At 60.8% G+C, this 25,367-nt stretch overlaps 15 protein-coding genes across 15 annotated transcripts; 6 read left to right on the top strand and 9 right to left on the bottom strand.

The window, feature by feature from the left end:
- Positions 1–161: 161 nt before the first annotated feature.
- RHTO_00933 (uncharacterized protein) lies at positions 162–581 on the bottom strand (the record flags this gene model as incomplete). Its single annotated transcript, XM_016414617.1, has 1 exon — positions 162–581. One exon carries the CDS (start codon positions 579–581, stop codon positions 162–164), a length of 420 nt encoding a protein of 139 aa, XP_016273298.1.
- Positions 582–1,264: 683 nt separating this feature from the next.
- Positions 1,265–2,521, bottom strand: RHTO_00932 (uncharacterized protein; the record flags this gene model as incomplete). The annotated part of the gene is made up of 2 exons (XM_016414616.1): positions 1,265–2,064; positions 2,128–2,521. 2 exons carry the CDS (start codon positions 2,519–2,521, stop codon positions 1,265–1,267), a joined length of 1,194 nt encoding a protein of 397 aa, XP_016273297.1.
- A 312-nt stretch (positions 2,522–2,833) lies between these two features.
- Positions 2,834–5,000, top strand: RHTO_00931 (amino acid transmembrane transporter; the record flags this gene model as incomplete). Its single annotated transcript, XM_016414615.1, has 8 exons — positions 2,834–3,016; positions 3,079–3,096; positions 3,158–3,723; positions 3,870–4,072; positions 4,135–4,161; positions 4,224–4,459; positions 4,518–4,740; positions 4,801–5,000. The coding sequence occupies 8 exons, from the start codon at positions 2,834–2,836 to the stop codon at positions 4,998–5,000; spliced, it is 1,656 nt and encodes a 551-aa protein (XP_016273296.1).
- Positions 5,001–5,288: 288 nt separating this feature from the next.
- RHTO_00930 (uncharacterized protein) lies at positions 5,289–5,996 on the top strand (the record flags this gene model as incomplete). The annotated part of the gene is made up of 2 exons (XM_016414614.1): positions 5,289–5,813; positions 5,880–5,996. The coding sequence occupies 2 exons, from the start codon at positions 5,289–5,291 to the stop codon at positions 5,994–5,996; spliced, it is 642 nt and encodes a 213-aa protein (XP_016273295.1).
- Positions 5,997–6,214: 218 nt separating this feature from the next.
- On the bottom strand, positions 6,215–8,430 carry RHTO_00929 (thioredoxin; the record flags this gene model as incomplete). Its single annotated transcript, XM_016414613.1, has 5 exons — positions 6,215–6,402; positions 6,487–7,857; positions 7,940–8,066; positions 8,130–8,211; positions 8,297–8,430. The coding sequence occupies 5 exons, from the start codon at positions 8,428–8,430 to the stop codon at positions 6,215–6,217; spliced, it is 1,902 nt and encodes a 633-aa protein (XP_016273294.1).
- Positions 8,431–9,040: 610 nt separating this feature from the next.
- Positions 9,041–10,723, top strand: RHTO_00928 (zeta toxin, P-loop nucleoside triphosphate hydrolase; the record flags this gene model as incomplete). The annotated part of the gene is made up of 5 exons (XM_016414612.1): positions 9,041–9,585; positions 9,670–9,750; positions 9,831–10,074; positions 10,158–10,303; positions 10,426–10,723. 5 exons carry the CDS (start codon positions 9,041–9,043, stop codon positions 10,721–10,723), a joined length of 1,314 nt encoding a protein of 437 aa, XP_016273293.1.
- Positions 10,724–10,918: 195 nt separating this feature from the next.
- Positions 10,919–12,718, top strand: RHTO_00927 (extracellular SCP domain protein Pry1; the record flags this gene model as incomplete). Its single annotated transcript, XM_016414611.1, has 10 exons — positions 10,919–11,290; positions 11,349–11,471; positions 11,536–11,617; positions 11,676–12,052; positions 12,111–12,187; positions 12,240–12,300; positions 12,361–12,447; positions 12,508–12,525; positions 12,590–12,602; positions 12,663–12,718. The coding sequence occupies 10 exons, from the start codon at positions 10,919–10,921 to the stop codon at positions 12,716–12,718; spliced, it is 1,266 nt and encodes a 421-aa protein (XP_016273292.1).
- Positions 12,719–12,755: 37 nt separating this feature from the next.
- RHTO_00926 (indole-diterpene biosynthesis protein PaxU) lies at positions 12,756–13,835 on the bottom strand (the record flags this gene model as incomplete). The annotated part of the gene is made up of 4 exons (XM_016414610.1): positions 12,756–13,035; positions 13,098–13,525; positions 13,584–13,631; positions 13,701–13,835. 4 exons carry the CDS (start codon positions 13,833–13,835, stop codon positions 12,756–12,758), a joined length of 891 nt encoding a protein of 296 aa, XP_016273291.1.
- A 201-nt stretch (positions 13,836–14,036) lies between these two features.
- RHTO_00925 (peptidyl-tRNA hydrolase, PTH1 family) lies at positions 14,037–14,972 on the bottom strand (the record flags this gene model as incomplete). The annotated part of the gene is made up of 3 exons (XM_016414609.1): positions 14,037–14,768; positions 14,827–14,918; position 14,972. Coding segments are annotated over 3 exons (825 nt in total).
- A 253-nt stretch (positions 14,973–15,225) lies between these two features.
- Positions 15,226–16,362, bottom strand: RHTO_00924 (NEFA-interacting nuclear protein NIP30; the record flags this gene model as incomplete). The annotated part of the gene is made up of 4 exons (XM_016414608.1): positions 15,226–15,637; positions 15,750–15,873; positions 16,014–16,053; positions 16,159–16,362. 4 exons carry the CDS (start codon positions 16,360–16,362, stop codon positions 15,226–15,228), a joined length of 780 nt encoding a protein of 259 aa, XP_016273289.1.
- Positions 16,363–16,695: 333 nt separating this feature from the next.
- On the top strand, positions 16,696–18,202 carry RHTO_00923 (integral membrane DUF1751 family protein; the record flags this gene model as incomplete). The annotated part of the gene is made up of 6 exons (XM_016414607.1): positions 16,696–16,947; positions 17,054–17,223; positions 17,288–17,480; positions 17,561–17,685; positions 17,769–17,927; positions 18,004–18,202. The coding sequence occupies 6 exons, from the start codon at positions 16,696–16,698 to the stop codon at positions 18,200–18,202; spliced, it is 1,098 nt and encodes a 365-aa protein (XP_016273288.1).
- Positions 18,203–19,029: 827 nt separating this feature from the next.
- On the top strand, positions 19,030–20,975 carry RHTO_00922 (uncharacterized protein; the record flags this gene model as incomplete). The annotated part of the gene is made up of 5 exons (XM_016414606.1): positions 19,030–19,190; positions 19,491–19,924; positions 19,984–20,049; positions 20,112–20,586; positions 20,660–20,975. The coding sequence occupies 5 exons, from the start codon at positions 19,030–19,032 to the stop codon at positions 20,973–20,975; spliced, it is 1,452 nt and encodes a 483-aa protein (XP_016273287.1).
- A 427-nt stretch (positions 20,976–21,402) lies between these two features.
- RHTO_00921 (U3 small nucleolar ribonucleoprotein IMP4) lies at positions 21,403–22,760 on the bottom strand (the record flags this gene model as incomplete). Its single annotated transcript, XM_016414605.1, has 6 exons — positions 21,403–21,634; positions 21,691–21,768; positions 21,844–22,097; positions 22,184–22,293; positions 22,475–22,652; positions 22,758–22,760. 6 exons carry the CDS (start codon positions 22,758–22,760, stop codon positions 21,403–21,405), a joined length of 855 nt encoding a protein of 284 aa, XP_016273286.1.
- A 244-nt stretch (positions 22,761–23,004) lies between these two features.
- On the bottom strand, positions 23,005–23,957 carry RHTO_00920 (uncharacterized protein; the record flags this gene model as incomplete). The annotated part of the gene is made up of 3 exons (XM_016414604.1): positions 23,005–23,153; positions 23,218–23,493; positions 23,549–23,957. 3 exons carry the CDS (start codon positions 23,955–23,957, stop codon positions 23,005–23,007), a joined length of 834 nt encoding a protein of 277 aa, XP_016273285.1.
- Positions 23,958–24,846: 889 nt separating this feature from the next.
- RHTO_00919 (uncharacterized protein) lies at positions 24,847–25,300 on the bottom strand (the record flags this gene model as incomplete). The annotated part of the gene is made up of 4 exons (XM_016414603.1): positions 24,847–24,929; positions 24,984–25,020; positions 25,085–25,101; positions 25,156–25,300. 4 exons carry the CDS (start codon positions 25,298–25,300, stop codon positions 24,847–24,849), a joined length of 282 nt encoding a protein of 93 aa, XP_016273284.1.
- Positions 25,301–25,367: the final 67 nt, after the last annotated feature.

The raw sequence follows: 25,367 nt of genomic DNA, 5'->3' as shown, positions 1-25,367 counted from the left end.
GAGGGGTCGTTGCGGGGTGCAAGATGTCCTTGAGCAGGTCGATGTTGGGGAAAGCCAGCACGAGCTCTTGGACAGCGATGAGCTCGACCGGGCGAGGGCGGGGCCAGTCGACGGGAGGGATGGTGAAAGAAAGGGTACGGAGAGCTGCAGAACGCCGAACGTCAGCTCCGGACGGGCAATAGAGGCGAGGCAAAAGCACCTGGGAAGTCCTTGGCGCCGAAGTCGCCAGCGCCGTACGCGAAGTCAGGCTCGCCGATGTACGTGATCGAGACAATGGTTTTGCCGTGCATCCAAAGGTATTCGCAAGGATCGTCGTGCTCGCCAGAAACGACGACAACCTCGACCGGACGCCCCTCCGCCTCAGCCTTCTTCAAGCGCTTCGCCGACGCCGGAGCGCCTCTCCTGCGGAACGTAACCTTGACCGTGCGCAACGAATCCCGGACAGCCTCGTTGAAAGCCTTGCAGACGAGGCCGATACGCCTGAGGCGTGCGAGGTGCTCGGACCTGCTCTCGTCGAGGCGGCGAGGGAGGGCGCGCTCAACGACCTGGAGCGCAAGTTCGAGTGGGAGGGTGACTGGCATGGTCGTGAGAGCGGCTGTGAGCTAGCTAGCGAGAGTTGAGCGCGTGCGAGCGAGTGGAAGGAGGGGTAAGGCGGGAAGTCCGCGGACAGGAGCGAAGTGAACGAGGGAGCGGCGCCTGGACGCAGGACTGACAGGAGTGTAGCGCCAGAACACGAGTAAGAGCAGAATGGAGCGGGTAGAGGGACGCACCTTTGAATCTGCGAGCTTGAGGAGACGAGGAGACTTGAGGAGACGAAGGAGAACCTTTACAGCGCAACACGCCTTACGCTTGCCGCCTCGAGTAGGCAGGCCAGCCTCTCCAGCAAACAGCGAGAGCAAGGCGAAGAGTTTGCATCCCCAGCGTTGCGAGTCTCCTCGGCAGATCTCCCGCTCGTGGTCCTCCTCGTCCGACGACTCCTAACTCCTCCCAACGCCTTCCACCGCTCCATCCTAATCGTCAAGCCCATCCAGCCCGTCCTCCCATCCACCGACGGGACCAGGCTAGCTGTAGTCCCGGTCAGTCGACACGACGACCAAGATCTCCTCTTCTTCGCTCGATTCGCACTCGTCCTCCTCAAGCAAGCCGTACGACGCAACGTCGTCGTATTCGACCAGGCGGTGAGAAGTCGCTTGGGCCAGGTGAAGGGGCGCAAACGGATTGCTATTGGAGGGGCGCTTGTCGCGAGACGTCGGCGCAAGTCGCCTCACTGCAAGCTGGACGGAATGGTCGGCAATGGCGCCGACTCCGCCCCGTAGTATTCCCATTCCTGCACAAGCTTTACCGTCTGCGCTTGTCCACGCTGGTTGTAGATCGTGTCGTCCATTCGTCTGATATGCCGCAGCAAGGCCGTTGAGAGCTCTCCCGCAACGTCGCGATCGGCGTTGTAGAGGATGATGGGAGTCTTGTTGTCGCGGCAGGCACTTAGAAGGGAGAGGAATCCTCCGCGCCAAGTCGAATCGTTGAATGGATCCGTGTTGACGAGTTCGGACGGCAGGAAGACCGCCTTGACTTGCTTGAGTATACCGTTGCGGAGGAAGTACTTGACATGGTCGTCAAGTTCAGTGTAGGCTGGCGGAGCAAGGCGAATGGCGGAGTATTTGGGCAGCTTGTTGAGGTGAAGAAAGTCGGGTTTCCGGCCGAGGATGTCGAGCGCTCGCCCGATTGCCCGCGAAGTTGTCGACCAAGCGAAACTCACAAGAGTTCCCTGCTCAAACTTGATGAGCTGGTACAGGCTTGGAGCCCGGGAGCAGCCCTCGACTTGAACTACCCGGAGGCGACTGAGGTCGGGGGGAGGAGGGAGACGGCGGAAAGTGTCGTCGGCGCTCACGAGAGTCAATGCGAGATGTCGTAGACGAGGTGTACATTCCGGACGGAGGATGTCGCAGAACGTCGAAAGAAGAGCGTTGGTCCGGGCCAGGGAGAGTGTCTCGAGGCTGGGAAGGATAGAGCCGGCCGGCATGGGGTGAAGACGGTCGTAGTTGTGGAGGCTCAGGGATCGTAAGTCTGCAGCACGATACAATCAGCTGGCTGCGCACCTCAAGAAGAACTCGTGAGCAGGCAACGCACTTTCGGAGCGTAGGAACCGCCCAAGACCCATCTCGGGCATCCCGAACGTGTTCAGCGAGAGTGCCTGAAGAGACGGCAGATAGTGTCGTAGGTAGATCACCGCATCGTGCATGCGCTCCTCCATCAATTCGGGTCCTCCTCGGAACTCCTCGACGTGCTTGAGGAGGTGCCGGTTCCTCCCATCCCTCCCGGCGACCTTGTGAAACTGCTCCAGGGTTCTGACGCGCAGTGTCTTCCACAGCACAGGCTGCACAGCATCGCGAAAGAAGCAGCAGACGAGGCAGAGTTGGGCGAGTCGTCGCTGGTACGCCGGCCAGTCCTCGTCGTAGGCGTCGCGGTCGACGGCGTGGCGGATCACGAGGTGCACAATATCCAGCGGCACGCGTGTGAGCATGCTCAGCGTGGCCTCGGCGGGTTAAGCGGTGGTGGTCGAGGGAGAGGACCACTTCCTACTTCCTCCTCCTCCTCCTCCTCCTCGCTCCTCGCCCACTCGACCACGAGACTGCCCGCGTGTGAGCCGCTCGCAGGCTGACCATAGTAGACGCCAGCACGCCTTGCTCGACCCGCTGCTCGCCTTGATCAGTGTCTCAGCTGATTCAGCCATTCCCCTTCGCTCGCACGCCATCCAGGAGACTTTTTTCGAACGAGTGGCACGCGGTGTTCCTCTTTCTCCTTCTCCTGCACTCGCTAGACCCTGCTACTGGACATGGCAACGCTGCCAGACTTGGAAAAGGCTCAGTCGCCGCCGCTGTCGACCAAGGACGACGTCGAGAAGGGGCTGCCGACGGAGGAGCAGAAGCCGGTCAAGGTCACTGGTGGTGGAGATGCGGTGGCGCCAGAGCATCTGAAGAGGAACTTGTCGGCGAGGCAGGTGTCGATGATTGCCATCGTGCGTCTGTGTCCTGCTCGCATTCACAGACCTTGCTGACATTCGACATTGACATCTCACAGGGTGGAACAATCGGCACCGTACGCTTGCTCAACTGTCGCTTTAGTGCACGCGCAAACTGACTCAGTCGCTCTTGCGCAGGGCCTGTTCCTCGGCACCGGACGAGCGCTTCACACAGGCGGACCCGCGTCGCTCCTGATCAACTACTCCATCGTCGGCGCCCTCGTCTACCTCGTCATGCTCTGCTTGGGCGAAATCGCGACCGAGTACCCGCAGGCAGGGTCGTTCACGACATACTCGGGCCGATTCGTCGACCACGCCTTCTCGTTCACCATCGGCTGGAACTACGCCTTCAACGACGCCATCTCCTGCGCAGGCGACTTGACCGCCGCACAAGTCTTAATGGAGTACTGGACGGACCGCCTCACCTGGCTCCCGTCACTCTTCTTCCTCTTCTTCCTCCTCGGAATCAACCTCATGCCCGTCCACTTTTACGGAGAACTCGAGTACTGGCTCTCCATCCTCAAGGTACTCAGCGTCGTGATCTTCTTCTTTCTCGGCATCGCGGTCAACGCCGGCGGGAACACTGAGCACAAATACATCGGGGGGCAGTACTGGACGCATGGGGCGGCGCCGTTCGTCGACGGGTTCGGAGGCTTCGCCAAGCTCTTTGTGAGCGCGGCTTTCGCGTATGGCGGCACCGAGTCGTGAGTCTGCCTTTCGACCTTGCGCATCTTTCGCCTCCCTCAGTCCTCATTTCTTCGACTGTTCGCCTTCTCTCCCTCGCCCTTCCTTCCCGTCATTTCGCGACTTGATTACTCACAATGCGGGTACTGACGCTCACCATGCGCAGACTCGGCGTCACCGCAGGCGAGACGAAGAACCCGATCCGCAACATCCCTCGCGTGACCCGGAGCGTCTTCTGGCGCATCCTCATCTTCTACATCTCGACCGTCATCATCATCGGCTTCAACGTGCCCTACGACTACCCCAACTTGTCCATCAAGTCGACCGCGACGTCGCCGTTTACGCTTGTGTTCCAGCAGGCCGGGTCGAGTGCGTTCTTACTTCTCCTCCAGCCTGAGCGAGAACTGATGCAGTCTCCCACATTCCTACAGAGGCCGGCGGTAGCTTCATGAATGCAGGTGCGCTCGCCTTCTTCTCGTCCGCTTCTCGGATCCAAGCTGACCTTCCGCTGCTCTCGCAGTGATCCTCACCTCCGTCCTCTCCGCCGGCAACCACGCCATGTTCGCGGGTGCGCGCGTCCTATACGGCCTCGCCGTGATCCGGCAGGCACCCTCCATCTTCCGCCGCACGAACGCGCAAGGCGTACCCTGGGTTTCGGTCCTCGCCATCTCGAGCGTCTCGCTTCTCTTCTTCGGCGCGAGCTTCTTGCCTGGTGGAGCGGGGCAGATCTGGACTTGGGCACAGAACCTGGTTGGCGTGAGTTGCGTGCTCTCCCTCTCTCTTGTCGTTCGTCGCTGACACCGGTTGCACGCAGGTCTCGAATCAAATCGCCTGGCTCTGCATCGGCGTCGCCTCCTTCCGCTTCCGCCTCGCCTGGAAGAAGCAAGGCCGGACGGCGGAGCAGCTGCGGTACCCGAACCCGCTTGGCATCTACGGCGGACTCGTGATCATCGGCGCGACGACTTTTATCATCCTCGTCCAGGGCTGGACGGTCTTCCGAGGAACGTTCAGCGGGGTGGATTTCGTGGCCAACTACAGTGCGTCCCTCCCGTGCTCGCTCTGCACGAGACTCGCCGCTCACCCTGGCCTGCGCGCAGTCGAGCTCCCCATCTTCGCCGGCCTCTACCTCTTCTGGCGCCTCCTCAAAGGCGTCCGCACGCCCTCGCTCTCACAAATCGACCTCGACTCGGGCCGATACGTCCAGACGGAGGACGACGAGGTGGATGATCTTGCCCGCGCGGAGAGGGAGAAGGGCAGGATGGGATGGGCTTGGAGGATGTATGGGTGGGTGGCGTAGGGCCTGTGAAGGGTAGAAGGGGTCTGTAAATTATCTGGGCATCTTATTGCGTACTTTCGGCGTCGCTTTGCTCGAGGGAGAGGAGACGCGTTCCTACATCGCATGGTCGAGCTTGGCTGGTTGCCCGCAGTCTGATCACATGCTTTGAACTGCTCTCGTGCAGTCAGCTACGCCCACGAAGCGAGTTGAAGCGCACTTCACCTCCTCGTCCTCGTCCCTCAACGACTCTTGCTCCTCCGCCTCGCCACGTCGCACTGAAACAGCCTCTCTTGCTCAAAGACTGCTACGATGTCCATCTCGGCTACTCCCGACGCCCCCGCCCTGTCCACCATGCCCTCCTCGTCCTCTCCCATCGCTCATCTCCTTACGACCCACCTCCCCACTTCACCCCTCGTACCGCGCCTCACGACCCTCTCCTCCACCCTCCTCACGCACAAGGTCGACAAGGAGACGCGGAGACAGGTCGAACAATTGAGGGGGGAGATGCGGGATCGTTGGAGGGCTGAGGCGTTCAAAGTCAAGGCTAGTTGGATGGCTGGAGTTGTACCGAGTCACGAGAGAGAGGGACAAGGGGGTGTTGACGGCGAGCAAGGAGCGGAAAGGGAAGCGGGCGAAGAAGCGCAGAACGGGGACGACCCCCTCCTCCAGCCCACAATCATTTCCGACGCCGACGGCGCAGCCGAGATGTCCCGCCAAGTCGACGACAAAGTCGAGAGTGGCATGGCGGAGCAGATGAAGGTTGCGGAGGAGGTTGTGAGGGGATCGGTGGAGAGGAGCGAGGGGATGGAGATGGAGTTGTGGCTTGGACAGGCGGTGGGTCGCTTTCCTTTTCCTCTCTTGACCCGCTGCACGAGTGCTGACAGCTCTCACGTTGCGCAGATCCTCGACGGCTTCTCCTCAGGTGCGGGCGACGAAGACCAAGCCGCGCGATTCGTCCTCGACCGGCTCGAAGACGCTTTCTTCGAGGCTGGCTTGTCGCTCGACGAGAGCAAGTAGATCGCACGGCGTACGACAAGAGAGAAAGAAGACACGGACCATACCCGGATAGAAGCGATACCTCATGCAACGCGCGACTCTGGCAGTCTTCGCGCTCCTCACCAGCTCGAACGAGAGATGGAGTCGAGTCGATGCGGTACGAAGCTTTGCAAAGCGAGAAAGTACATCAACACACGAGTCCACCCCGAACCTTCTGCGTCCGCTCCTCCATCCGCGCTCTACTCGTCTCCTCCACTCTTAACCAACCTCCTCACCTCCCCAACCAAGTTCCTCTCCTCCTTCGCCAGCCGCTCCTCTACCCGCGCAAGCACCGCCTCCGTCTCTAGCACCTCGAGCAAAGACTGGACGGAGGAGAAGTGCGGAGAAAGGAAGAGGAGGGTTCCGAGTGAGTTGGTGAGGTGGTGGACTGCGAGCCGGCATGAACACGGTGCATCAGTACAGCTTCTCCGGCGAGAGAAAGCACCGAGCACGCGAGCAGAGATCGACTCACGGATCTCCCCATCTTCCGCACCTCCCAACGCCTCAACAACCGCACTCGCCACCTCAACTTCCCACTCGTCCCCGCCCACATCCTCCTCATACATCCTCTCCTCACCTACGCGCGCGACGAGACTGAAGGCCGTTTGCGCGGCGACGAGTGGGAGTTTCGATGCGCCTGGCGAGGGAGGGGAGAGGAGTGCGTGTAGGATTAGTCGAGTGAGGGAGGGGAGGCTGTCTGGCGCCAGGATGCGAGCGGTGAGTGCAGGTGACTGGATGGAGGGGGAGAGGAGGTTGGAGATCAGTTTGAGGGAGGTGAGGAGGTCGGTTTCGAACGAAGGAGCGGAGGAGCGGGTGTCGAGCGTGCCTGCGAGGGCGTTGAGAAGTCGGGGGAGGGATGCGAGAGTGACTGGAGAGACGCTGGCGGTGGGGAGAGAGAAAGCGAGGCGGAGGAGGTCGATGAGCGGGAAGAGAGCTGCGTCGAGCTTCTCCGTCGCGGAGAGCGCCTCAACCGTCTCGATCGCCGCGCTCCAAACTCGCTCATCCAGCTCGACTCCCATCCCTCCCTGCACCGCCTTGAACACCCTCCCAACCGCATCCCGCATCACCGCACGCACTTGCTCCCTCCTCCCCTCCTCGCCAAACGCAGCTCCAACAACCTCCTCAACCAATTTCCTTTCCAACCCCTCCCTCTTCGGCATGCCCTTCCAGGTGACCATCCCTTCGCCCTTCCGAGCGCGGGAAACGAGCGCGTCGAGGTGTGTGAGGCCGACGGCCGCGTGAGGGTGCGAAGGCCAAAGACGGTCTTCGAGCCAGACGATCTTGTTCTCGAGGTCTGACGGTGACGGAGAGGGAAGGGATTTGACGCATCGACCGCGCGCGAAGAAGGCGAGCGTCTCCTTCTCCTTCTCGTTCTCCTTCAATCCGAGGTCAGCGAACTCGCCTGCCCCGCCGTGCGCGAGGTGCGTCTCGACGAGCACAAACTTTGTGCGTGCGTACTTGGGCGCGAGAGATTCGAACGTCTTTTTCGTCGCGTTCAATGAGGCGGAGGAGGGGTGGGTGTAGAGGACGATCACCGAGGGGGAGGAGACGATGGTCGAGCGCAGGGATGAGGCAGAGGTGACGATTTGTAGATTGGACGCGACCGACTCCGCACTTGGCGGTGTCGGCGCAGGAGTCGGCAACCCTCCAAGCTGGCTCGTAAGTCGTCCAATCTCTGCCCTTCCCGCGCTCGCAGTCCGTCGTCCAACAAACATCTGTTCAATCATCGGGCGCATCTGGGCACCGAAGGGTGTCGACATGATTTCGGAGGGTTGGGAGAGGATGTAGGAGGGGATTGAGGAGGAGTTGAGGAAGGAGAGGACGTCGTTCGTGAAGGTGTTGCCTGCGTGCTCATGGGAATTCCGCTATCAGATTCTTCCGCGAGTAATGGAGCAGAGAGACAGAGGAGGAGCGCGCGCACGCACAGTTGAACTCGAGTATGTGGTATGCGTCAGCGGTGTAGGTCTCCCTCAATCCCTCGATGTACTCGAGGAAGGTCTCCTTGTCGAGATGCGTGACGCCACAGGGGAGCTCCTTCTTCGGAACGCCGTGCTGCGGGCAGTACTTTCATCAGCGAACGAAGGAGAGCGATATGGACCGGGGGAGGAGACGAACGTGAGTCGTGCCAGGGGGCGAGACGATCGAGATGCCCTGTCCGTAGAAGACTTCCATGCCGTACAAGACAAGCGACGTATGCCTGCGCTCGCGGCTCCTTCACCCATCAGCTTTCTTCCCTTCACGCGGAAGGACCTCGACCGATGGAAGCGAGAGCGCGAACGCACCAGATCCCCTCGACCGGTCTGCCCGTCAATGCCTGTCCCCACATCGCCGCCAGCCCATTCGACAGGTCGTAGATGTACAGCGAGACGGGTTCGCCGCCTGGATTCGCGTCTGGAGCGGGAGTCGAGGAGGACATGGCGGGATGTCGCGGTTGCAGAGGACGCAAAGGCCGGTGTCTAGGAGAGTGTGTGAGGGTGGAAAGGTGCCTCTGAAGGTCAAAGAGCGAGGTCGAGGGCGTGCGTGGCGAAGGAAGCGCGAGGAATCGCAAGCGGCGGGCGAGGGAGCCGCACGGCGTCGTCAGCGCTGGCGTGTGTTCGTGGATGCGTGTATAGCGTCTACAAGGCACAGTTAGTCTAGTGCGAGTCTAGTTGAGCCAGTCAGGAGTGGCGATGACTGAGAAGGCGAGCGAGATGTCAACCCCCGGGTAATGACAAAGGAATACAACCACTTTGTATTCAACCGATTACAACCGCTTTGTATTCGACTCATTACAACCGAGTTTGTATTCAATTGATTACCTCCACTTCCATGACGAAGGTGTCCTCCTCCTCCGCGCTCGTTCGCTGTGCTCGTTGCTTGCTCTGTGCTGTTCCCAAGGCGTCACGCTGGCTGTCCCTCTCTGCCTGCCGCGGCTCACCCTCCGAGCGCCCGTCGTCCTCGCCCGCTCCTTCTCCCTCTCCTCATCGCAACTCGGCCTCAAACCCTCGCTCCTCCCGCGCCCAACCTCCTCTGCCTCGCCGCCGTCCATGTCACCTTCCGCAAATCGATACACCGGTCCCGTACCGACTTGTCCCGACTCGCTCGATGCAAAGTTACCGCCCGACTTTCTGGGCGAGGCGGTGGAGGTCCCGACGAGCGAGGTCTACAGTGCGGCGTTGGAAGCGGCGTGGGAGGAACTAGGAGGGCAGGAGCGAGCACTGCGGGAAGGGCGACGACCGGACCCCGAACGGGTCGAACACCTCGAACCAGACCCGACAGACGACTCGAAACCTCGACCGAAGCACTACGGCGCATATGCGCTCGAGCGTGCATCCCTGGACTGGAGCTACCATGTCTTGCCTACCAAGGCGCGGCAGGCGCTCCAGGACCAGATTGTCAAGTTGGTTCTCGAGGCGAGGGTGAGGGAGTGTTCCGAAGCGGGAGACGACGAGCCTTGTAGGGTTAGCGAGCGGAGAGAGGGGTTCGAGGAGGGCGAGAGGGAGGGAAGGGTTGATGGCGTCAGGGAGGAGCAGATGGGGCGGAAGGGGGCGGACGGAGAGGAAGGGAGACCGTTGGCATTGTTCACGGCTGGGTACGTCGTGGCGCTCCCCGTTTGTTGCGCTCGGTTCAAGTCTGGGGACATCGAGTACTGATCCAGTTGCGCTCCGTCGAACAGCGGAATGGGCGCGGGAAAGGGCCACACCCTCCGCGAGATGCTCAAGACCGGCCGGATACGCTTGCCCGCCAACACCGTCTGGTGCGTGCTACGCTCGAACTTCGGCAGCAGACCTCGTTCGTATCGAGACTGACGCTTCAGCTGCGGCTCGTCACGCACAGGATCGACCCCGACGCCCTCTCCCGCCTCCTCCCCGAACGACCTCTCTACCTCTCCCACTCCGCCTCAACCGCCTCATCCCTCCTGCACCCCGAAGCCTCCCTCCTCCAAGAAATCTGTGCCGCAGTCGCCAAATCTCAGAAACGCTCTCTCGTGATTGACGGGAGCTTGACGGATTGCAAGTGGTTTGAGGGGTTCATGAGGGGGTTTAGGGAGAAGGGGTACGATTGCGAGATATTGTTTGTGGTGCGTCACGCACTCTCTCCCTCCCCTCGTCTCCCTCCTCTCTTCGGTCCGTGCTCTCGGCTCACTGCGTTCGCCTCGCACAGTCCGCCCCCCTAGAAACCATGCTCGCTCGCGCCGCCCGCCGCGCAAAAACAACAGGCCGAGTGACGAACCCCGACGCGATCAGGAAGAGCAGGATCAAGAGTCCGGAGTGTGTGAGTAGGTTGGCGAAGCCGGGATTGGTCAGGCGGTGAGTTCAGCCTGCTGTTCACTTGCGCGGACGTCTTCTCCCGATCTTTGAGCTTTTCTCGGAACGGGGATGAAAGGTCCGATCGAGGATGAGGAAGATCTGACACCTCCTTCCACTCGCAGCGTCCGTCTGATAGACAACTCCTCCGACTCATCCTCCACGTCCTGCACCGGCCCTTTGACGCTCTACGACTCTGCCCTCGATCCTGACTGGCCCTCTTCTACGCCTACCCCTTACTCACGAGGAAAGGCGGAGGGGGAAGGAAGAGGATGGGAAGAGAGTGGGTGGGTGGACGCGACGGGGTTCGTGGAGGGCCGCTTGAGGCAGGAGGAGGATGGGAAGGTGGTAAGAGTCGGGGAAGATGGAGAGAAAGGGGAGACGGATGGGAAGGAGGGAGAGGCGAAGGACGGGAAGTTGTAGACTCGCTCGCTCGCCAGGCGAGAAAGAGAGGCGGTAGACGGTATGATATGCGCGTCCAGCAGACGATGGGCTTCGTGCGAGGTGCGTCGTCGCTGGATTTGCTTCGGTGCGCTGCTTGACCGCGTTCAGTCCGACGACTCCACACCACTTCGCGTTCTCTCGCCTTCTGCCTGTATACTCAACGATCTCTCGAGCATGTGCAGCTTCTCTCGCCTTGCCTCAACATCGAGGACTCGCTCGGAGGTCGTCTCCCTCCTTCGCCGGACGATCCGCGGATCCTCCGACCCCGCCCATCTCGCTCCTCTCCTCCTTCCTCTCCTGCCTCATGCTATCGCTCGTATGACCTCTCGCCCTCGCTCACGCTCCACAAACACCGCTTCTTCAGCTTTGCTACGGCCGCAAGAGGAGGCGTTGTACTCGGAGGGCAAACATCGCTGGGGGGATGAGGACGATTCGAGTACGTCTGATGGGAATGATGAGAGTGACGAGTCGAGCGACGGCGACGAAGAGGAGAAGCCTCGACGGCGGCGAAGACGAGAAGCGCAACCAATTCAACAGGGCTCTTCGGTTCGTCCTTCTTCCTCTCAGCTGTCTTTTCCAAGAAGCTGACGATATCGGTGGGCAGAATTCAAGCTTGGTAATACTGCTAGCGGTCGCTTGTATCGCGGCGATCGCGCTGGCGCTCTTCTTCGCTTTGCGGGAGACTAGAGGAGAAGCGGGTTCGGCGGCGGGAAGTAGTGGAGCAGCGGTGTGTCAAGCTCTGCCTTATACGCAGGTCAAGGAATTAACGACCGGATGGACAATCGCAACAGCCTGTCACGGTTACAGTGACGCCGCCTGGTGGTGGAACGGGAGGGGGAGGAGGCGGAGGTTCGACGGACAGCCCTCAAGGTGGTTCGTCTGACGTCTTTCCTTCTACGCTCGTTTGCTGACAGCTCTCGCGTCTTGACAGAGTTTGATTTGTCCACTACTGACGACGCGACGGATTCTCAAACTGCTTCTTTCTCCTCCTCGCCTGCTTCGCGACCTTCTCGTCCGGCTCTGACAGGCGCAGCAGGTTCAACCGGCGCAAGCGGCAAACCCGGTCCCACCAACAGCGGCGGCGGGAACAACGCAAGACCCTCTTCCTCCAACTCCGCCTCGAACCCCTCGCCTTCCTCCAGCGGCGGCTCAACCGACCCCTTCGCTTCGGCCTGTCTCGCAGCACACAACGATTTCCGCGCGACTCATCATGCGGATCCGTTGACTTGGAACGATACGCTTGCGGCGGCGGCGGAGAAGTGGACGAAGAATTGCGTCTGGGAACACAGCGGTGGCAAGGTCGGACCTGTACGTGCAGCTCAACCTCTCTCTCCTGGAGGCCTTGCTGACGAGGGGATATGTGTAGTACGGCGAGAACCTGTTCATGGTCGGCCCAGTCGATCAGAACGCTCAACTGGACCCAAAACCCGGAATCGGATCTTGGTACGTCTCCTGCTCGACCGCTTCTCGCTCCTGCTCACCCCTTTAGCAACAGGAACGACGAGGAGAAGATGTACGACTACAACAACCCGGGTTTTACGCACGATACCGGTCACGTTCGTCCCGCTTCCCCTTTCCTCGACTCGCAGCACCGCTGAACAGCTGGCGCTTCGCAGTTCACGCAGACGATCTGGAAAGCGACAACTCAGCTCGGGTGCTACTACGGCAAGTGCAACGGCATCATGCAAAGCGGACAATTGGGCGTGCGTCAGCGTTATTCCTCCTCCAACTGCTGCGGAAGCTGACTCTGGCGGTATACCCAGGGTTTCTTGGTTTGCGAGGTCTGTCTGAGCGTCTGTCCTTACACCGAGTTTTTGCTGACGTTGCCCCAAACGCAAACGACAGTACTATCCAGCCGGTTCGTCGTCTTCCCTCGCACAGCTCAAAGCGACCGTCCGCTGACTCGCTCAACTCACAGGCAATATCGTCGGCGACAACAACAAATACTTCCGCGAGAACGTTCTACCTCCCTAGACCTTCCTCGTATCTATTCCCTCCCTCGAGCGCCACTCTACTGCTTCCCGCTCTCGTCCCAAATCCGCTGCACAGCACTCCAATATCTCTCACCCTCCTTCCTCGCATGCGCAACATGAGCCGTCCCCTCGAACTTCTCTAGTCGGACGTCTTGCACCCCGACGACGGAGCGAGCGAGAGCAGCGTGTTTCTCGACGTCGGTGTGCCGGATTAGTAGGTCGGCGGGAGAGTAGAGGTAGAGACGGGGGACCGAGGGGAGCGCGGGGGAGTTCAAGTAGTTGGAGAGGCGTTGCAGGACGGGGGTCTTGCGGAAGATGCTGTTGAGCGAGAGAGCGTCAGCCTCGAGCTGAGGTTTCGCCGGGGGAACGACGGTGCGCACACTCCGTATAAACGCAAGACGCCATACACCATTGCTACGACCGCCATTGCCGGGTATCGCAAGAACGCGCTCTTGATGGGCGCCGTGAAGGCGGCCATTGTGCTTGACAGAGTCGACAAGCCGGGGCAGGAGTCGAAGACGAATGCTCGAGCGGGTATGCCGGTGGAGGACTTCTTGAGGAGAGGTTCGGAGTCGGCTGAGCCGTTTGCGGAGGAAGGAGAGGAGCGAAGGAGCTCGTTCAGCTGCTTCAAGGTCAGGCAGCCGCCGTTGCTGAAGGTGTGCACGAGGAGACGGCTTGACGGGCCGGCAGGGTACGTCGCCTCTTTTCGTAGTACGTCGATAGCCGGAGAAAGCGTCTTTGCGAACGCAGCGGTCTGCCAAAAGTCGCGCTGGTTTGACCGGACGACGAGGATGGACGAGGAGGGGTACTGTCCGGCGAAGATATCAGTACGCTAGCCTAGCTGTGACACCATCGAGAGCACGCACGAGCTTCATGTACGTCTCGGCGTACTTTTCGACGTGTTTCAGCTGCGCCTGCGATGAGAAGGCGAATGAGGGTCAGCCTCTCTCACACCCGCTCCGTGGGCTACCGCTTGGACGCACATCCATCCAGCTCAGTATCAGCACCATCTGTGGACCTTTGCGCGCCGCATCTGCTGCCCCGTTGGCGAGTCTCGAAGCCGGTTCCGCGAGGTAGACGGACCTCGAGAGCTGCTTGAAGAGCGAGCGGCTGGCCATGCTTGTGCGTGTATACCGTGCAGTACAGAGCAAAGAAGCAGTCGCACACAGCAGCAAGAGCCACGAGAGCGAGTTGTGCAAAGGTGAGCAAGGCAACCCTCGCCTCGGGACCGGCAAACTCCTCGACGTTGACAAAGTCTGCGAAATCGCCGTGGAATGGTGTTGCGTGCGAGTCGTTGCAGTGTACGTAGTCGTACAGGGTCATGCCGGCTCGTCGTAGCCTATCCGCATCATCTCCTTGTACGCCTTGGCCAACACCTCGCCCTCGTGCTTCGTCTCCTCGTCGTACTCGCACGCCTCGACCTCGTCCCGCGTCAACGGTCCCAGCACCCATTCCGCAACGTCCTCCCTTCGCTCTGGCCGCCCAATCCCGACCCAGATCCGGTGGAACCGCTCCGTCTGGTACTTCTCAATCACGTTCCGCAATCCGTTGTGGCCCTTGCTGCCGCCGCCGCGCTGGTAGAGGTACTTTGAAGGAAAGAGGTCGAGGTTATCCTGCAGCGTGAGGAGGCGGTACATCGACTTGACCCGCTTCGGCTGCTCCGCCTCTTCTTTCGCCAGTCTCCGCTCCTCCGCCGCGATGTTGACCTCCTTGTCCACCTCCACCGCATCCCACCACTGCTCGCCCTTCTCCGCCAACGCGAGCGCCTCAGGCGAACCCGGTTTCGGTTGACTCCGCGCAATAGTCGGCAACCACTGCCAGAAGAACCCTAGCGCCGTCCGTCCCGTCAAGTTCATCGGCGACTTGGGCACGATGAACCGCAGTTCGAGAGGCTTGTTGTCCTCCGAGTCCGGGCGTGGGTGTAGGACCATCTCGGCGACCCAGGCGTGCCGCATGCCGTGGCGGGCGGATTTGAGCGTCGAGGAACCCGACCTCAACAGCGGGTCGGCGGCGGCTCGTTTTGCTAGGTTCTGCAAGAGGATCTGGCCGATCTGCGCAATTGAAGCGAGTTAGCGAGAGTCTGTAGCCTAGGAAAGCGAGCGAGCGCACAGAATGCCGGGTCAAGGGATGAGTGTAGTTGCCCAGTCCGACGATGGCGAGTCGCCTCGGGGCCATATGCCGGGGCATGCGTTTCGGCGCCACTGTTCGAAGAAGGTCAGCCACGCTCTCGTACGGCCAGGTGAGCTGTGCGCACTTGTTGATGGTGTCGAGGAGGAGTCCGCGCTCGGGAGGTGTAGCGAGAGTGTGGGAGGTAGCGGGGTTTGTTCAGACAGTCTATGCGGGTAGAAGCGAGTGTAGCAAGCTGTTGCAGACCAGCTCGAGCGTGAGAAGCGAGTTTGGACAGCGGTCAAGGTGTGCGAGGCGGTGCACAGCAGGAGGTGATGCAGTGAAGGTTGCGAGAACAGCGAATACGAGGCATTACAACACGTGCAAGCACGCCTACAACGGTCAGGACGACGCAGCCGAGTCCGCCTCGAGTTTCCGCCGCTTCACCCCGTCCTCGTCGCCGTCCTTCTCCTCCTGCCGCTCTCCTCGCTCCGCTTGTCGCTTCTCTACAGCAACCGCCTCCTTTGTCTTCCCCTTCCCTTCCTTAGTGTCGTCGTCAACGTTCGCTTTCGTGGGAGCGGGAGCAGGCGCAGCCTTCTTCTTCTTCGCCACAACAACCCCAGGTAAACTCTTCTTCTTCCCCGCCGCGCCCGTCTTCTTCGGGACTGGAGGAGCGAGGGGTTTAGATGCGGGTGCTGCGGATGTTGAGGTGGATGTTGAGGCGGTGGTGGAGGCGAGTAAAGGTGAGAGGGATGGCGAGAGGGAGGAGGCGATGGCTGGAGGGGCGGGCGCTGTAGAGCGCTTCGTGACGGCCCTGTGAGCAGCTCACATTGTTAGCATCTGTCCTACTCCATCGATCCGCAGGCTGCGTATGCCGACAAAGACAACCGGCGACCGAAGCCTCACGGGGTAGAAACGAGACGCACTGCCTGAAACTCCTCAACTCCTCCTCGATCTGCTTCTTCCGCTCTTTCTCCTCTTCGTTCCCGTCTTCGACCATCGAGTCGAGGAAGGAGATCTCGTCTTCGTCGAGGGCGCGGAAGTGGTTCTCTGTTGGCGGGAAGGCGATGCGGGGTGAGGGGTTGAGCGATGCAGATCCGGTAAGGTGACGAAGAGAAGGAGCCGAGGCCGTCAGACGTCCGAATAAAACTGCGAGGAACTGAAAGGATGCATAGCGAGAGCAAACGCACTAAACTTGAGCTGCTCCTCGAAAGCCTCCTGCTTCTTGGTCTGCAAGAGAGAGAGACCGCGTCAAATTCAAGCATTACACCCATGTGCGCTCGTCGAGTAGACCAGACAAGCGCACATTCTCGACGTATGCACACGGCGACGCACCTTGTTCTCCTGCAACCGCTCAAACAGGCTCCTCGGGTCATACTTCTCCTCCTCCTCCTGCTTCGGCGGCTCCTGTCCTATCCGCGCATACGCCTCTCTCCACTCTGCCTCACGTCGCTTCTTGGCCTCCTCGAGCGCGTTCGAGGAGACGAACCGAGAGGCAACGCCGGAGGTGAAGGCGGGGGCAGAGGGAGTGTCGGACATCGGTCGCGGTCGAGAGGCGTTGCTGAGAGGCTAGCAGGGCTGCTTGAAGTCTGGCAGGTGCTACAGCGTGCTGTGTCGACGTCGAGGCGTTTGAGTGATGAGAATCGGGTCGGGGTGAGGGAGAGCTGGGAGAGTCGGACAAGTCGCGTAGCAAAGTCTCTAGAGCGTGCTGTAAGCCTCGCAGCTTGCAGCAAGTCAACCAGCGGTGTCAAGGATGTCGTCGGGACCAAGTCTCTCGCGTCGTCGTCGTTCGCAAGGGTTGTCCTCGACCGTCTCGCTCGCTCGCTCCAGACACTTCAGGAGCACGCGCAGACCGCTCCGACAGCCTCACTCATGCCCGCCATCCTCTCAACAGCGGTCTCGCTGCCGCCCGCAACGCGCTACCTCACCCTCTCGCTCGTCGGACTCTCGGTTCTCTACTTCTTCGTCCACCTCTCGGTCAACCCGCGGGACCTCAAGGGCATCTTTGGAGCGACAGGAGACGCCAGCCTCGCCTTTCCCTGGCTCGTACTCGTCCCCGGAAACGTCATCTGGGCACCCTGGACGCTGTTGACCGCCGCGTTCGTCGAGACCAACTTTCCAGAGGTGCGTTCAGCTTCGTTTTCTGACGTGCGCGGCTCTACCACCAACGGAGCGGAGAGCCTCGCTGTTCAGGACCGTTCGGCGAATCTGACCCTGGTCCTCCTCGCAGTTCCTCATCTCCATCCTCACCCTTCCGCTCGCCGCCCGGTATCTCGAACGAGTATGGGGCGCACAAGAGCTCGTCAAGTTCGTTCTCGTGACGATGGTCGTCTCGAACGTCATTGCCGTCGGCGTCAACGTGCTCGAGAGCGTCGTTCTGGGGGACTCGGCGCTGTTCATGTGCGTCCAGGCCTCGCCTCAATCCGCTTGTTGACGAGGAGCTGACATTCGACTTCCGTCGCAGGTACGGCATGTCCTACCACGGCCTCTCCGCCCTCCAAGTCGCCTTCCTCGTCGCCTTCACCCAGCTCATCCCCGAACACCAAGTGCAAGTCTTCGGCGGCCTCTTCACGATGCGCGTCAAGTCGCTCCCGATGCTCTACGTCACCTTCTCCAACATCGTCTGCGTCCTCGGTTACCAGAGCCCTTACATCCTTGTGCGTCAGGATTCGAGGCTTCCTTCAGTTCGCTTCATGAGCCGTACACTGATACTTGTCGGGAACTGTACTACGCACAGGTCCAATTCGGCTGGCTCGTCTCGTGGTTCTATCTGCGCTTCATCAAGTACAACGAGGGAGGCGACTTCCGAGGAGACCGCAGCGAGACGTTCGCGTTCGCAAGCTGGTTCCCGCCCTTTGCCCAGTGCGTCTCCCTCCTTCACCTTCACTCAACTCAGCTCGTACGACCTCGCAGACATCACTGACCCTCCTCGTTCTCGCTCGCAGGAAGTACATCACGATTGGCACGACTCACCTCTTCAACCTCGCCGTCCGCTTCAAGGTCCTCCAGCCTTGGGGCGCAGACATCGAGTCGGGCGTTGCGGGAGCAGGAGGAGGGTACACGCAGGTACCGGGTGGACAGCGGGCTGAGGCAGAGCGGAGGAGGTGCGCCCGAGTGTCGCTGCCGCGGTCTCTCGCTCTTTCGATGCTGCGATCCCTGACGTGCTTGCTGTGCGCACAGGCAACTCGCCCTCGAAGCGCTCGACCGCCGCATGGCCGCTCCCTCCGGCCCCTCGACCTCCTCACCCGCCGTCCCTCGCGCCTCATCACCCGCCGCCAGCCCCGCAAGTCCCACTACGGCACGGACGGCGGTCGTTGCGAGTGTGGATGGAGCAGCTACGGCGCCGGTGGCAGGTGGGGTGGACGAGAAAGCGCAGTAGCACAAGAGAATGGGAATCGAGCGGCCTTTTTCCTTGCGACGCGCACATCTCTCCCTGGAGAGGTGCTCTCCCATCGACACCACTGCGTTCCGGCTCGCCTCGATTCGCTTGAAGCGGAGCGGATTTGCCCGCCGACCCTTCCTCCACGCCTTCGCTGCTGTCCCTCCCTTGCCTCCCTTCAACAAGTCATACTACTTCATTCGCGGCTCTCCTCTCATGCACTTCGAGCCTCTCGCAGTACACAATTGCTGTCCTCCACCTTCGGCACGACAGTGGCATTGCAAGACGATTTCTGCGAAGGGGCGGCGGCCTGCAATTCGCCCTCGTCCGCAGAGGGTTTTCTGGCGACGGTGCCGCCGATGAGGGAGCGCCATGTAAGCAATGGTCGTCAGGAACAGAGCGATTCAGGCGAAGCAGAGGCATGAAGCCGGACAGGAGGAGGCGAAGTCGAGTCCGAATCCAGCGCGGCGGCGTCGCTCGAGAAGAGTTTCGTCCGCTTGGGCATCGAGCGGACAGTAATATCGACCTCTTCCGACTGTCGACCTCCTTTAGCGAGCGTCCTGCCCACACTGAAGGAAATCAGGCGGCGAGAAGCGACACCCCTCGCCCTCGGAGGCGGCTTGTGAGCCTGGGTGAATCGTCAATCGCGCCTTGAGCCTGTGCGGGGATTACTGGAAGCTTAAAGCGCGGTTCGGTGCGATGCGGAGAGCAGAGAGCGTTTCCCAGCTTCATCTGGACCTTCCGCTCGCTTGCTCCTCTGCACCTCTCCTCTCGCTCGACGCCGCCGCTGAACAGGTACAGGTCGACTACTTCTCGCTCGTCGCATCATGGACCGTCGACCGCCCCGGCCGTCTGCGCCCTCGACCTCCCGCGCGCTTCGTGGACCCGGCGTTGCGACTGGAGCGAAGCGGCGCGCGGGCGGCGGAGACGAGAACCAGGCGGACCCGAACGAGAAGAAGAGACAGAGGACAGAAGTGCCAAGCTCAAGGTGCGTCCTGACCCGCGTCGCCAGATGAAGGGCCGGTTCGGGGCGGGGGCGGGAGCAGGAGAGTCGACGCCGACGCGGGATGCTGTTTGCTACATGCGAGACGGGCTGTGGGCAGCATAAGGCGACATCGTCTGGAGCGGGTCCTGCGCAGCGCTGTGAGCGGAGGGATGAGCGAAGAGGGGGCTTTTTCGTCGCAGTGCGAGCGGACTTGGGAGGCGGGTAATCCAGGCTTGTAATGATGAGCACGAGCGCTCTTCTTGCCCAGGTCCTGACTTGCGCCCGCTCTCCTTCCTTGTACAGCGCCCAGTCCAGCTCTTCGACAGCGACTCGTCGTCCTCTTCGCCAACTCGCAATCTTCCCAGCCCGTACCTCGCCATCCTCCTCCTCGGTCCTCCCTCTCGCCGACTCTCTGCACATCCCCGAGACCGAGTACAACCAATGCAAGACCGCGTGTCAGGCTCGCGACATGGCTTCCTTTGAAGAGACCGTCCAACAGTACATTGGGACCGTGCACACCCGCCATGCATTCCTCCACGACAATTGCATCGTCGCGACTCTCGGAGACGAGCCACCTCAGCCGGAGGATTCGCCTCCATTTTGCGCCGACGCCGGCGAACTCATCGCCCTCATCCCCTTCCTTCTCATGGGCTACCAGAACTTGAGCTCGCTCGTCGACGACGCTGCCGACAAGTACATCCTCGCGCGTCAAGAGAACTATAAGTTGTGGCGAATCGGTACGTTGCTCAACGCTTTTGTGTTGCCGACTCTGCAGCTGACGAGGTGGCTGTCGCAGGTCTTGAAGGAGAACTCGTGAAGAAGATGAACAGCCAGAAACTGATGATCCCGCAGGGACAGAGGCGTGCGTTTTCGTCTGCTTGCTCGGAGTTATGCGCTGCCGCTGACAGTCCCAGTGGTCCGCAGTTGGTGATCTCTTGCACGCCCTCCGCAGTCAGCCGCTCGACAGACTCGTCTTCCCTCCCTGGCTACTTGCCCTCGCATCGAGCATTGTCTACTTCCTCCGTCCCGATGCGCGCACGGTGCGAAACTTGATCGGCCATCCGCCTACCACCGGCTCGACGCTCAACTCCTCCGTCCAGCGATTCTTCCCGTCCTCTTTGTCCCGCAAGCGACGTCAAGACCTCCTATGCGACGTCATCAAAGCTTCGGTTCTCTCGAAGGAGCGTAGGACGGAGCTTCTCGGCGAAGTTCAGACACTCGACCGCGTCGAGTCCACCGCGGCGAACATCCCGCTTCCTCAGCCTGGCCAACTCCGCCTTCCTCCGCGCACGATTGTGCAACACCAGGCCGAGGAGCGGCGAGTCTGGGAGTTCTGGCACAAGGCTTGGCAAGATGGGGTGTTCCCCGCTTACCGAGAGGACTCGAAGGAGGCGATCGCGTGTCTTGACTGGTTTGCCTCTCTTCCCTCCTTGGTTCAGCAGGCTCTCTGGAGCTCACGCTTATCCTTGCAGACAACGCCATCATTCCTACCTCAACCTCCGCCTTCTCCTCGCCACTCCCCTCGTCCTCCTTCCGCTCTCATCCTTCCTCCACCCTTCACCCTCTTCTGCCTTCTTCCACGACGCTCTTCCGCCTCCATCGTTACCGCATCTCCTTTGTCTTGTTCCTCCGTCTCCTGCTCTCTTGCTCACCCTCGTCATGCCAGACGATTTCCTCTACTCGTCACGTTTGCATCACCTTTACCCTAGTGCCCCGTTCTTTGCCGCCCTTGTTCTCTCCGGAGATCTCTCGATGTTTATCTGTGCTCCTATACCCTCACTCGTGTGATAGCTCGTTGTGTCGTTGCATCAATTCTTGCATTGCCATTATGTCACGCACTCGCTTTGCGGCTGCACCTTCAGCGTGGGGCCGGATGCTTGCCTGTTGAGTCGCGAAAGGCCGCAACAACCGCATCTCGCCAACCTTGCCTCGAGTCGTCCTCGAAGCTCACGCCGTGAGCCTCCTTCGGCCGGCTCTTCCGCCCAGCGAGGCTCGCGCAGTCTTCGACGAGATACAGGCGCACCGAAGCCGAGGAAGAAGCGAGTCCACCGGTTTCACTTCCAGCGAACGCAGCGAAGAAGCAGAGGAAGGGACAGCCAACGCTCGACGTGCAATGTTGGTGTCCAACCGCGCTAGAGTTACAACAACGAGAGAAGAGAGTAAACATGCGGCAGATGCGAGCGAGAACAAGAGAAGGAGAAACGAGGAGAGGGATCTATAGCTGGTTCCTCTTCCGCCCAGTCCGCATGTACGGCCGCAGCACCCACTCGACGTCCGCCTCCTGTTGCTCGATCGTCCCGTTCCGGATCTCGTAAGGCCGCATCTCGAACCGCGGTCCGACCTCGGCGAGCTGGACCTCCTTGTGAGAAGTCTTGACGAAGACGTGGTGCCGGAACGAGATGAAGTCGCCTTCGTTGACGAATGCGAGTGTTCGCTTCGAGTCCTCTCTGCGAAAGTAGGGATTAGCGAAAGCGCAGAAAGGTTGAAACGAAGCGAGACGAACTTGGGCACCGGGAAGATATACTTGAGGACATCCTGCACCCGCTTGCCGAGCTTCGAGCCGAAACCTTCGAAGATGAGACTGTACCACCGCGACATAGTAGATCAGCAACCGCTGCTCGAGGCTGAAGAAGCTGAAGTCGTGAAGCGAACGCACTGAGGGTACGCCTCGCTGATCGTCGTCCCCTGCAACCCGCCCAAGTCATGCCGCAACACGACTCCCGTCAACGTGAATAACACCGTCGGACCGTGCGGGAAGTGCGAGAGCATGAGCGCGTCGGGCACGCCGCGGTGCTCGTGAACGACGATGAGGTCGGTCATCTGGTTCGCGCGGCAGGCGTCTGAAAGTTCCGACATGACGTAGTTTCCGCGGTTGATGCGTGTCGAGTTAGGGATGCAAAGGCGGAGCTCCTGTCCAAGGGCGAAAGGAAGAAGCAAGGGCAGGCCAAACGGGCGTCAGCTGTCCGCGCTTTCACTGTATCTATCTCCCAACGTACCTTTGCGAACTGCTGGAGTTTGGAAGACGGGTCGCGCGAGGTTGTGATGAGCACTCGGGGATCCTCAATGCCGGCCTGCGCGTACTCGTCGTCGATGTGGGTGAGCGGGGCTGCGAACGGGGTTATACGCGAGTCAGCTCTTATTGCAAGGCGTGCGCTGATCAAGCCAATCCTCCATCATCCGTCCTGCGTCGGACAACCTTCACTTCGAGCGAGCAACGAAGGAGTCGCCGGTCCATCATGATCCCGCCACGTTCCAACTGACCGCCCAGCCCGAATGTCGTGACTCACCATCTTGCGCCGCGTCCATCCGCATCTCCCGCTCGCCCGCACCGTGACCCCGCGGCACCTGCTTGCCCTTGGCGAGCAAGTCCTTGACCGCCTGCTTGCGCTGCCATATCTGCTGCTCCTTCTGCTCGAGAGACTTCTGGTAGAGGAACTCGCGGCGCTGGCGGGCTTGTCGGCGGAGCTGGAGAGGCGACGAGTGATGAGGATGGCGAGGGAACAGGCGCGGTGAGGAGGGCACGGAAAGTCAGCGCGCAACTTTGTGCGTGTTCCAGTGAGCTGTACGCACCATTCTGGCCGGTCACACAAGCTCTACAGCGGGTGATAGCGAGCAGAGGAGAGGGTCGCTGGTCAAGCTCACACCTTTCGATCCAGCCCGACGACGAGCAACTCAGCTCTCCTCAACAAGCCCTTCGTACAGCTTGTTACAGCCTTGCACGTCATCTAGAACTTCTCAAACGACTCCAGGCGAGGCGCCGACCCTCCCAGCGTCGACCTCGTCCCGCACTTCACGCCTTCTTCCACTCCTTTCCGCTTCACACGCTCCCGCGGTCCATCTCGCCCTCGAACTGCTCGTCGTACTCCTCCGGGCCGCCGTGTATCGAGCCGTGCCAGCTGTGGAGCGAGCCGTGCTGCGAGGGGCGGTACGAGACTTGCGAGCCGCCGTGCGCGGAGAAGGGATTGGCTGTGCGGCGGGTTGTATCGTGGTCAGTCACGACAAAAGGAACGCGAGAAGGTGTTGTACACACTGCGCGACCGGACGCTCCGCTCGCCATGAGCCGAACCAACTTGACTGCCAGCAACCGAAGCTACTCGTGTCAGACGTGCTCGTCCGGAATGAACAAAGGCGGCTGGAGCGACAGAAGCAGCGTTGACGATGGTAGGCGGACGAGAAAAGGGGTTTGAGCGGACGGTCGAGCGGGAGGAAGGTGCGACGGATGCGGGTGCGGCGGGAGGAGGTTGGATGCAGGAGCGAATTGACGGCGGGCGATGAGCGATCGAGAGGGAGGCGACAGGTTGCGTAGCTGTGGTATACGTTATGGTTAGCTCGAGGCGGGAAAAGAAGCGGAGCAGACGCACCTGCGCCGTCATCTCCCGCTCCTCCCGCCTGAACCTTCGTATCCCATCCCATAGACGCACTCAGCCCCCTCAACTTCTCCACCACCTTTGCCCACGCATCCTCCATCGCCGGCCTAACATCCACATACCCCTTCACCATCTTTACCCACTCGCTTTCCTCCCCTCCTCCTCGACCTTCGGGAAAAGCCCACTCCTCTCTCCCCCACTCGCTGACCTCAACTTTCCTTCGATACGCCTCGACAGCGCGTTCGATGAGTGGGAGGAGGAGCGTGAGCATCTGGAGGATTGTGATGAGTATCGGGGAGAGGAGGAAGGAGAGGTAGTAGAATGTCCAGAGGGCGTAGTAGGTTGGTGGACGGAGGTAGGGGGCGTACGGCGCCAAGTAGGGCGAGACGGCGAAGGAGGGCATGATGGGTGGTGGAGAGGAAGCGGGAGGAGAAGAGGCGAGAGGGAAGGGAGAACAAGGGACGTCGCACTCCGCGGATATCCGAGGTCGACGAAATGCACCTGGATGAGCGACATGGGTTCGAAGCTTGTGAAGGTGTGGAAGTGGAGGACAGGACAAAGAAGAAAGCACGAAACGAAAGGCGGAAAGCGTCCAGGGCTCAAGTCGGAGGGCGATAGACAGCATTCGAGAGCAGGCCGCACTCAACAAGAGCGGCGCAACGAAATTGCTATATGCTGTGAGTCGTTGCGGCGCTGGCGCCAGAATGCGCAGTAGGCGTGGCGTAACTCGACGGACCTGCGCCCGAGTCCATAGTGAAGGAGGATGGCGGCGACGATGGCGTCGTGCAAGGCTGCTTCGCGTTGTCCGCACTCCCCTTCGGCGTCGTACCACTCGTAGACTCGGGGGATGAAGTCTTCGAACCAGCAACTGTTGGGAAAAGGGGCTGCCGCGAGGTCTTGGAAGGTCTGGACGATGCGGTCGACATATCTGTCGACGTGACTGCTGTCGAGCTGTGAGCAAGTCGCCTCGTTCCTTGCAGTGGGCGCGGGGCGGAGCTGTACCTCACGACGCATGCAGAGTTGAGTTCGCCGCAATAAGCGACGGGCAAGGATGTCGGTGCGCTGCTCCTGAGAGCAGTAGGAACCAGACACGAATGGTGGCTCGTCACGGAGAGGGTAGCGACGGTCCAAGGCTCTGTCAAGGTGGTCAAGATCGAGCGTTGGGAGCCTCTTAAGGTCCCGCCATAGGCTGATTAGCGCGTGGAGGGTCGGGTCATCAACGTCGCCGGTCAGCGGGGCGACCTTGGCGCGCGCGAAGTAACTCCACGAGCTTGGGGCGTGCTGCGCATCCCTTAGGACTCGCCGGAATGCAAGCGCAGCGGTGGACAAGGCGGCGATATTGGTCCTGCCCTGCGATGCGCGAGCGAGGAGGAAGCTGGCCAACGAAACGTTAGCACGAGCGTATCAATGAGAGCTGAATGTCACGTACTCTCGTTCCCAGTTGAGCCGCTGGAAGCGCCATGCTGCTGCGAGTTGCGCCCGAGTGCGAGGTCGCATCCATAACACACGCCACAGCAGCTGGCCTCGCACATTCGGAGTCCAGAAACCTGTCGCTAGTGTGGTCAGTACTCGAGAAGAGTGGGAAGGCGAGGGAGACTCACGCTCGTGACCCCCGAGAAGCGACTCGACGACGTGGTCCTTGAGCCTCCACAGTCGCTCGAGTTCTGGGTCGCGCAGGATGAGATAAACACACAGCCATCCCAACAGCACGGGATGCAGCACCCAGTCTGCCACCATTCGCCACATCGCAGTCGAGGTTCCGTCTAGCGAGAGAGGGTCCGTAGCGAGGCGCCGGCAACGATAGAGTGCGGCA

The sequence above is a fragment of the Rhodotorula toruloides genome, assembly GCF_000320785.1.
Source record: "Rhodotorula toruloides NP11 unplaced genomic scaffold Scaffold11, whole genome shotgun sequence".
Lineage (NCBI taxonomy): Eukaryota > Fungi > Basidiomycota > Microbotryomycetes > Sporidiobolales > Sporidiobolaceae > Rhodotorula > Rhodotorula toruloides.
This window is presented reverse-complemented; position numbering and strand designations above follow the sequence as displayed.